This window comes from Centroberyx affinis, unplaced genomic scaffold, assembly GCF_046629955.1.
Source record: "Centroberyx affinis isolate AG114_WGS23_722 - 3 ecotype Tasmania unplaced genomic scaffold, CSIRO-AGI_Caff_v1 ptg009622l_1, whole genome shotgun sequence".
Classification (NCBI taxonomy): Eukaryota; Metazoa; Chordata; class Actinopteri; order Beryciformes; family Berycidae; genus Centroberyx; species Centroberyx affinis.
Window position 1 is genome coordinate 58,694 of NW_027284587.1, and position 10,437 is coordinate 69,130.

Below are 10,437 nucleotides of genomic sequence, written 5' to 3' on the forward strand. Positions count from 1 at the left end.
TCCAAAATCCAGGCTCCTGATTGGCCGCCAGCATCTAAACCTCCAGGATTGGCTCTGGTAGAAAACTCAAATGTGTTTCTCTACCAACCGATGTATCATCATCCCTAAAGTTTAAACACTTGCAAAACTGAAATAGTGGAGAAATAAGAGACCTGGCATGCACAAAAAATGTCACTTCCGGGGCTCCGTAGATCGCTCTGTCCGGTGCGCATGCTAACGCTTTATCACACAGCATGTTAAGAGATTGTAAAAGTTATTCTTAGCAGGTAATGTTTCTATGTTTTCTACGGAGCCCGGGAGTGGCCATTGGGAGAAAAATAATTTATGTCGTGGCCACGATTTACTGTAACGTACACAATATGCAATTCAAGCTCTCGTTTTATTTTTTCCTGCACACAAGATACAATTCGTTCCCTCGATTTCCTCTTTACGTGCACAAATTGCCAAAACGTGTCCTCGAAATAGCGATATGGTGCTTTCGATGTATAATACATGCACTCTTCACGAGCTTATAAAGAGTCAGTCACATATTGGTGATCATGTTTAAATGTGGCCTGTCCTGGGTGTGTTGCAGCACCTGATTGTGTTTACATGGCCTGAAGGTTAAGTGGCTAAATATGTTGCAATATTTGGAGGATTTGCCTATTCAGTGTAAACAGACAATGGATATTAACATACCAAATCCTTACTAGGCCTATCTGCAATACCTAAAAGGTTCCTTTTAAGTTGCATTTTTTCCTAAACTGCAGTTTAACGAAATCGAGGGAACAAATTGTATCTCGTGCGCACGAATGAACTAAAACGTGACGCACGGTGCAGTAAATCATGGACTCAATATAACTTTTTTTCTCTCCCAATGGCCGCTCCCGGGCTCCGCACTTCTCAGTTCACCAGCTCTTACAGGGTGAGCCGAGATTTCTAACCGCTATTTTCCCCACAGTATGTAAGATTCATGTGATAGAAACAGCAGCGTCAGGTCGTCATGTGGCTTCACTGTCCAGGAGGTTCAACAACCAACTGGGTCGGCCCGCGGAGGGGCAGCCTGGCTTGTGATCGGACGCATGTATTGTTTACTGATGCAGTTCAGGTCCGCCAAAGACTTGAGACATACACTGGGCCTCATGCAGGAAGCGATATATGAACAAATTTTCTCGTATTTTTCTTTGTATCCACGATTTGTTCTTATTTTGTTAGTACCCACTGATTTCTGGGATTCACCAATGTTTTCTTATTTTTGCTCTTCTCTTAGGTAACAGAAAATTTTACGAGTGGCTGAGAGACTCTTACAAAGATAAGAAAAAAACATCTCGTTTTCACAGTCCATGAATTGTTTGTCCGACGCAAGGAAACAAAAAAAAACGCATGAATATCATATAATCAAATTTAGATTATTATATGTTTTAGAGTAATTATAATGATTGGATTATTAAATTTGTGGGCTAAAGAAATACTATTGGTCCATTGATCCCAATTAAGACTATAAAAACCCTTGGATGATATTGGGTGCATTCAGCTTCTGAATGGCTTACATGCTGCTCTGAGATGCTTTGTCCATCCAGACCTTACAGAGAACGATCAGATCTATCTGATGAGACGGATGAACGGCTGCTGAGCTGGTTCAGATCGCCAAGAGCGCCTCTCCACGGCACACCTGCCCTTATATGGTGTTTAGGGGGCGTTACCTATGCTAATAACAAACAATCGGCCATGCGCCTCCAATTTATGATCAAGTGGGATTCATCATTCAGCACCTGGGTAAGAGCAGATTTGGAGTTGACTTCTCTTATTTTTTCTCTTAACAGAAAATTAAGAGAAAATATAAGAGAAATTTAAGAGAATGTTGCTGCATGAGGCCCAATGTGTATCTGTTTATACACTATAGCCATCAAAAAGTCCCCATCTTGCATCTATCCTGCAGCTGCTGCAGCGTCTGAAATGTCTTTGCACTTTATAATAACGGCTGAAAAGAAAACACATTTTTAAAATTCCTGAACACTGGAGCTGTACTGCAGAAAGCACAGAGGCCTCTAACACTGGCACCATCTGTATTACATAAAGATGTACAGTAGGCTGCCACTCAGAGCTGGACTGTACACGGTGGATCCTGCTGACAGCGTGCAGCATGTTTCCATATATAAACATTCCTTGAGGGATGAATGTTACATAAAACATCACCGTGCATAATTTATCAAGGAGACACACTCACCCGCTCCGCCGACTGCGCCGTCCCGAAGAAGATGGGTATAAAGGCCAGCCATATGATGCAGGTAGTGTACATAGTAAATCCAATGGGCTTGGCCTCGTTGAAGGTCTCTGGCACGCCCCGCGTCTTGATGGCGTAAACAGTGCATGTGACCATCAAGAGGATGCTGTAGCCCAGCGAGCAGATGAGCGACAGGTCGGAGATGTCGCACTTCAGCACGCCGCGAGCGTTCTGGGGGTCCTGCGTGCGCTGCTCGCCGTAGTCCACGAAGGTGTGCGGCGGGTCGGCGGCGAACCACACGAAGACGCCCAGCAGCTGCACGGAGATGAGCGAGAAGGTGATGACCAGCTGGGAGGCCGGCGAGATGAAGCGGGGCGCCGTCACCGCCTTCTTCCCCTGCTCGAAGATGCGGTGGATGCGGTTGGTCTTGGTGAGCAGCGCGGCGTAGCTGAAGCACATGCCGAGGCCCAGGAAGATGCGGCGGAAGGAGCAGACGGCGACGTCGGGCGCGGCGATCATGGGGAAGGTGATGACGTAGCACAGGAAGATGCCGGTCAGCAGGACGTAGCTCATCTCGCGGCCCGAGGCGCGCACGATGGGCGTGTCGTTGTAGCGCACGAAGGTGACGATGACGAAGGTGGTGGCGACGATGCCCAGGATGGAGATGAAGACGGGCACCACGGCCCAGGGGGAGTGCCACTCCAGCTTGATGATGGGGATGGGCTGGCAGCCGGTGCGGTTGCGGTCGGGCCGGCGCTCGTAGGGACAGAGCTCGCAGGTGAACTCGCTGGCCTGGAAGTGGTACCCCTCGCAGCGCTCGCAGTGCCAGCAGCACGGGACGCCCTTCACCACCTTCTTCCTCTCGCCCGTCTGGCAGGGCAAGCTGCACACCGAGGCCGGGACCGACGGGTCACCGCCGGCCCACTGCAGGGCCTCCATCTGGGGGGGGGGGGGAGGGCAGAGGGGAGGTGGGGGGTCAACCGGGCTGGTCTACATTCATCATCATTATTATCATCATCATTGTCGCGATCATCCAAAAATACGTGACATGAACTTGACTCGTTAAAACCAAATTACGTGTTGGTGGCACATAAAGTGTTACAGTTATGAAACAGTTATGTAGAGCTGCAACGATTAATCGATTAATCAATTAATCGATTAGTTGTCAACTATTACATTAATCAGCAACTATTTTGATAATCGATTAATCGGTTTGAGTAATTTTTTAAGAAAAATAAGTCAAAATTCTCTGATTCCAGCTTCTTAAATGTGAATATTTTCTGGTTTCTTTCCTCCTCTATGACAGTAAACTGAATATCTTTGGGTTGTGGACAAAACAAGACATTTGAGGACGTCATCTTGGGCTTTGGGAAACACTGATCCACATTTTTCACCATTTTCTGACATTTTATAGACCAAACAACTAATCCATTAATTGAGAAAATAATCGACAGATTAATCGACAAGGAAAAAAAATTGTTGCAGCCCTACAGTTATGTGAAGGAGACACGACTATTGTCACAATTTCATTTTTAATACATCCGTCTCCATCATTTTAAGTTTTTCTTAAACTATCCCTAACCCTAACTGACCAAAGCCTTTCCCAAACCTCAACCAAGCTGTTTTTCTTGCCTAAACTGAACCGTTAGCCGACCTTTGGAACATAAACATTATTTTTACATAATTTCCACAGCTCGTAAATTGGCGTTTCAGAGTTTGTGTTCATTTCACGTATTTGTGTGAGATCATACAGTACCGTCTACTGTTCCCAGGCAAATTTAGTTTTCCACGTCTGCACAGAAAATAGTGGACATACAACACATTCACATTCACCATCATCCAAAATCATCAGCATCATCAAAACCATCATTAGCATCAGCTTCCACATCATCATCATGACTACTGACCCCGTCATCACACTCTATCACGGTGTTAAAATCCCCATCATCTCACTCAGCTCCCACGTCTTTGTCAAAATATTTGCATTGAATGACTAATCATCTGTTTCATCCGGCCGACTCAGCGTCTGACAGATCCTGACAAAATAAAGGTTTCCTCATCCAGGACCCGACAGCTCGGCGCTCCTTACGTTCAGATGCAGCTGATTGGTCCAGCGGCCGATGACCTTGTACTCTGCTGTGGAGCGGTTGTTGATCTGGTACTGGAAGATGTCGTAGCGTCCGGGGGCGTCGCCGTTCTCGTTGAACATGACGGGAGTCCCGGCGCTTCCTGTAAAAAAAAAGACAGAAAGTGAAACGATCAGGAGGTGGAACAGGATGCTGCTGCACGCTGAAACGAAAAAACTATGAAAAATAACTTCTACAGAGCGAGAGAATCCATCACAAGTCTTCATTTGGTTTGGTCAAAGTTTGTGTTTCCTCCTCATTTCATCGTCTCCTCCAGGAAATAATCCTCAAAACACTTTACTGTCACATCCAGCAGTTCATTTCAAGCTCGGTTTGACACTGTAAAGTTTGGATTTTAAAAAACAATGTGTAAACAAAATGTAAACTAGTCGTAGACAGAAGTAAATAGACTTTAACTCTAAATGAGACTGGTGTTCTCCTTTAATAATAACCTTTACTTGTATGGAACCTTTCATACACAACATGCAGCTCAAAGTGCTTTACAATCAATCAGATAAAAGAAAAAAAAAAAAAAAAATATATATATATATATATATATATATAAAAGAACAAGCAAGATGCATTGCGTTGAAAGAAACAAATCGAGTAAAAATATAAAGATAAGAATATGCAAATAAATAGACAAAGTGAATTGCATTAAAAGGACACAATCAAATTAAACTGATAAAATTATTTATTTTTTCTATTTTGTTTTATCAACATTTCACTGTTGATCATTATTATTTATTTTATTCTATTTTATTTTATTAACATTTTACTGTTTTACTGTAATCAATTTATTTTGTGAAGTATTTCATAATTAAATTTTTATTGTTATTTTTATTGCTCGTATTATCTTTTCTTGTTTATCTTTTATTATCTTAACTACCCATCTTTTATTGTTGTCTTATTCAATTAACTTTTTGTTTTTTTTTTGGATGTTTTGGTTTGCATTAGTCTCTAAATCCATTTTTAAACATCCTATGTTTTGTCAATCACTTGTAAAGCACTTTGAATTGCATTTGACTTGTTTGAAATGTGCTATATAAATAAAGTTTGATTGATTGATTGATGAAAATGAAGACTTGAAAGCTAAGCTGAAAAAACTGGACCCACCTGACTGAATGTTCTGTGTTTTTTATTCTCTTAAAGCCGTTCTGATCTAAAGGCTTCTGCTTAAATGCTTGAAATTAGTTTTTTAGACAAATAGAAACAGTGAAGTTGATCCTATGTATGAATTTCTTTCATTCTTTCAGAGCCTGCCGATATATAATATTCTTTGGGTGTTCCACAGTTTAGGAGCAGAGTTAAAGGAGGCTGCCTTAATTTGCCCAACAGCACTTCTGCAGCAGTAGACAAGGGACGGCAGAGACAGTCTGGGGATTCAAACCGACAACCTCCCGGTCACCAGCTGCTCCTGTGACCCCCGGCGCCCAGCGAGCCGCCTGCTGCTCATACAGCATCGTGTCAACAAAGACGAAAAGGCTTCCGGCTCTTGCTTTCTATTGCTTTTTAATAAAGTAACCTGTTACTTCCTATCTTTTTTTTTCCTGTAAAATCCACTCGGGTTTTGCTGTCAGCTTGACACCAGCTTCCCTCTCAACTCGACTCGTGTCATCACAGCCGTTTTCCTGCCGGCTTGTCATGGAAACGGCTCCAGAAATGACAAAACCCTTCCTGCCACGTTCGCTTTTCCTCCCCCGTCACCTGGCTCTCCGGCGCTGTTCACACCCACCCACCGGTGAGATGGGAGAGCGTTATTAAAAACCATCTCTGCAGAGACGTGTGTTATTAAATCTGCAGCATACTGCAAAAAAAAATATCCATCTTAAAAGGTCATTTTGGTCTGGTACTGAGGCTTAAAATCTTGGTTTTCCTTAAATTTGCTTAATTGCACTGTTTCCCATCGCAGCTTCACCCAGCTTTCGGTCTTAGGTCTTCATCATTAATAAGATAAACAAAATCATCGACATTGGACCCCCACCTCACCCCATCCTCTCTTCAATCATGTGTTTTTGAATAGAATAGTGTTTGGTAGAATGATGAAGTGATAGAAGAAGAAGAAAGAAGCCTTATCGAATGTTTTTTACTGATGTGATGTCAGCATCTCCTCCAGCTATACACTGGCTCTTATATGATACACATCAATCAAAATGACAGCTGTCAATCAGAAACGACACACATCACTATGACTTCATGTCCTGTTTATTCCCTCAGTAATGCTCACAGACACACGGCTGGCTCATTATTCTCTGTGCTGCAGGAAACCAGACCAGAACCAGAAGCTCCATGGCAGACTGAAAGGTTAGAAGTTCACACTCTGCTCCTCTCCCCCTGTGCAGAGAGCGAGGGGGAGGAGCGTCCAATGACTGAACAGATCAGTGGATGACATCATCCAAAGACTTCTTGCTCCTTTTTGGTCAGCCAATAACTGCTTTCCTTCAACAGGAGAAATGGTTTGGAAGGCTTAAACATTAGAAATAAAACTCAAAGGTTTGGTTAAAGTGCTAATCCTTGAGATCCTTATTCTGTTTTGGGATTTGTTCTCCATCTTTGGTGCTAAGCGTTCATTACTGGCTCAGTTGTTCGTACCGTCTCCTCACAGCAGGAAGGTTGTGGGTTTGAATCTCCGGCCCTGGTCCGGTCTGTGTGGACTTTGCATGTCCGTGTTTGCGTGGGTTTCCTCCGGTTTCCTCCCACATTCAAAGACATGCAGACCAGGTGAACTGAAGACTCTAAGATTGCCCATAGCTGTGTAGTATGATATGTGCTGTATATGATGTATGTATGACCTAGTATAGGATGTATATGTATGATGTAGTGTATGACATGTATATGATGGTATGTAAAGCCCTTTGACACTTGACTGTGATAAATGACTTTACAGCTGACAGGATGAAGCACAGCGTCGGGTCGGATCACTGGATAGTTTGGGCTATCTAATGGGAGATGGAAATGTTTGCTAGCTAGCTATGGGTTAGGGTTAGGGTTATGAGTGTGGGTTGTTGTTGCTGCTCTATAGCTCAAGTAGGATCATGCTGTTTAAAGCTAGTGTTTAGCTAGTAGTTGGTGCACAAATTTTGTACATTTCACAATAGTAGATTGTAGGGTGACCACATTTACAAACCCTGAAGTGTAGTGCAGGTTCATGCACACACACATGTATGTGCTTATGCATGTACCACAGGCGTTTTCATCAGGATGGGGGACAATTATTTCAGTGCTTAGCACACCTAGTGATGCACCTTCAACACCATGGACAGAGGCTCAGCAAACAAAAAATGATGTTTTGTCTTTGTTTTGTCAGAGGCAACAGCCTTGAAAATGACACATTGATTGATTGACACACATACAGACAAATCAGTGTTGAATTCAGATGCGTGGTGCATTGTTTCTGTTTTTTGATTGGGTTAGGTAATAATGAGCGGGACACAACATGATAAACAGCTATGTAAGCACTGAAAACAAGTATAATACTATTATTATTATTTTAATTGTGGTGAAAACCGGGACAATTTGGTAGTGAATGTTGAAAACCGGGACATTTTAGTGTTTTACAGATATTTGTCGGGACTTGGGACACCCATCTTGAAACCGGGACAATCCCGGACAAACCGGGACAATCCCGGACAAACCGGGACGTCTGGTCACAATAGTAGATTGGCATAGTAAACAGCTGCTTCCTCAAAGTTGCTACATAATCAAATAAGCAGCATCGATTACGCATCAAAGCGGTGCTTCTGTGCAGATCTGCACTCGCTTATTTAGTCTCCATCTTTGAGCTAAGCGTTCCTTGCTGTGGTTTTTCTGCACTTCACTCCCCAGCGCCTACAGTGCTCTTACTGTATTGTACTGTATTCCTTGCTGCAAGCTAAATTTAGCACTAAAGACAACAAAGTCTCGAACTTTATCTTGAAGTGGATTAAGTTGAGCAGCTGAAGCTGAGAGGAGGAGCAGATTGGAACTAAAGAGCAGCTCAACCCCCTAATTTATAATTAGTGAGTGGGTGCCAGTTTGATTATATCCTGCCCCTATTTTTTCTTCAACATGAATAAATGCATCGCAAATCACATCTGCATGGCGATGAATCACCAAAGCTCGCCTCAGGAAGTAGAACCCCCCCCCCCCCCCCTCACTCCAGGGGAAATGATGTTGATAGAGAATTAACATACATCCTTAACATATTTCCAAACACAGTAATGGTGCTGCTAGCTCTGAGGCGCCACAAAGCACAACAACAAGACTGCTAACAAATCCACTGTAATGAAATACAGCAGTGTGGAATGAGAACAGAGTTACAGTAGAATCTAGAATAGAGTGATCTGTATTTTAATACAGAGGCGGTTTTCAGGTTTCCACCAGGCTGTGAAGATACTACTCCAGGTATCATCTCATCTAATGTGACCGTGTTACTCAATGAAAGTCTGTCTGAAGGAAAAATTTAGGAAAAATCCCTCTAAAACAGTGGTTCTCAACGTGGGGTTCGGGGACCACCAGGGGTCCTTGAGGGGCTTCCAGGGGGTCCCCAGAAAATTGACGAATTGTTAAACTTCAGCATTATTTAATTTACAAGAAGTTAACACAATTAGAGAATGTAGAGGAATGACTGTTTTGATCATAGTTTCTATGTTATTTCTCTACCTGCAATACAGACAGTCATGGAATTCTGGACAAAATCATATCTAGCAATAAAAATATTTGGGGCTGAGAGGCAAAATCTCATCAAAGGGGGGTCCGTGGCTCTAATGTGGACTACATTAGAGGTTCTTGATATGAAAAAAGTTGAGAATCACTGCTCTAAAACACTTAAAACAGCTATTGGTGATATAGGCCTACTTTGTCTTTCTAGATCCATTCAGCAGTTTGTTGTATTTTTCTTCTTTGTGGATAACCGGCCAGACGTTCAACAATCATACAGGGAGAGATCCATCGGAGAAGAGGAGAGAGACCAATTTCTCCACCCACAGGAGCAGGAGAGAGACCAGAATGCACTGCAGCAGAGAGACAGGTTGGGGTTTCAGTAAGGGAAAACTCTCACTGTTTCTAGACTGGAAAAGCTCTCACTCTCTTGCTCTTAGAACCCTCTTCTCTGGAGGTTGCTGAAAGGCATTCTGGGCAATGTAGGAAATCACTAATGTGTAGTAGAAGTAGACAAGGCATTTGTCTACTTTTGTGTAGTACAGTGTGTGTGTAGTATCTGTGTTACTGTTCCATACCATTCTGCATAGCAACATATGTACAACCACATGTTAACATTTGCTGTGCCAAGATGTGATGTTATTCACGTGGGAATTCACATTAGAAGCACGAAGCGAGCAGTGGTGGAAAGTAACTAAGTACATTTACTCATGTACTGTACTTACAGTAAGTACAATTTTAAGGTACTTGTACTTCTTACTTACTGTACTTATACCATTTTATGCTACTTTGTACATATACTCCACTACATTTTAGAGGGAAATATTGTACTTTTTACTCCATTACATTTATTTCACAGCTATAGTTACTAGTTAATTTTCAGATCAATATTTTATATTTAAAACATTTGATCATCTTTATAACTATAAAGTAGCATTGTTATAGATTAGACTACCCAAAAGTATAGCTAAATTGTTAAGATTAGCTTCACGTTGACAACTTTAAAATGCTGCTTACATGTACATGTATGTCAATAAATCAGTATTAATATTCCAATAATTTATGAAAAATATTATAACTCTCTAAATGGGGACAGTTTGCATAATGAGTACTTTTACTTTGATACTCTAAGTACATTTTGCTGCCAATACTGATGTACTTTTACTTAAGTAAGATTTTGAATGCGGGACTTTTACTTAATGGAGTATCTTTACATTGTTGTATTGCTACTTTTACTTCAGGAAAAGATCTCAGTACAGTGCAAGGAAAAGGAAAAAAAAACCTGCGAATAGAAAAGAAAAGAAAGCAGCTGAGAGTTTAACACTGACATGCTGTCACTGTCACACAACACACTGCTGCTGTACGGCATGTGACTCCAGCTTCAGCCCTCCCTCCGTCACATTACTGTAAAACCCATCTATCACAAGATTAACAAATAATATGTGTGTGTGTGTGTGTGTGTGTGAGTGT

At 42.2% G+C, this 10,437-nt stretch overlaps 1 protein-coding gene across 1 annotated transcript in view; it reads right to left on the bottom strand.

Moving 5' to 3' along the window:
• LOC139640516 (metabotropic glutamate receptor 8-like) overlaps positions 1–5,792 on the bottom strand; it is a 28,295-nt gene extending 22,503 nt beyond the window's left edge. The window contains exons 1-3 of the mRNA XM_071514687.1: positions 5,720–5,792; positions 4,293–4,492; positions 2,207–3,142 (exon numbers count right to left, since the gene is read on the bottom strand). Of these exons, the coding sequence (XP_071370788.1) occupies positions 2,207–3,142; positions 4,293–4,492; positions 5,720–5,792 (1,209 nt within the window). The remainder of the gene's footprint in view (positions 1–2,206; positions 3,143–4,292; positions 4,493–5,719) is intronic.
• Positions 5,793–10,437: the final 4,645 nt, after the last annotated feature.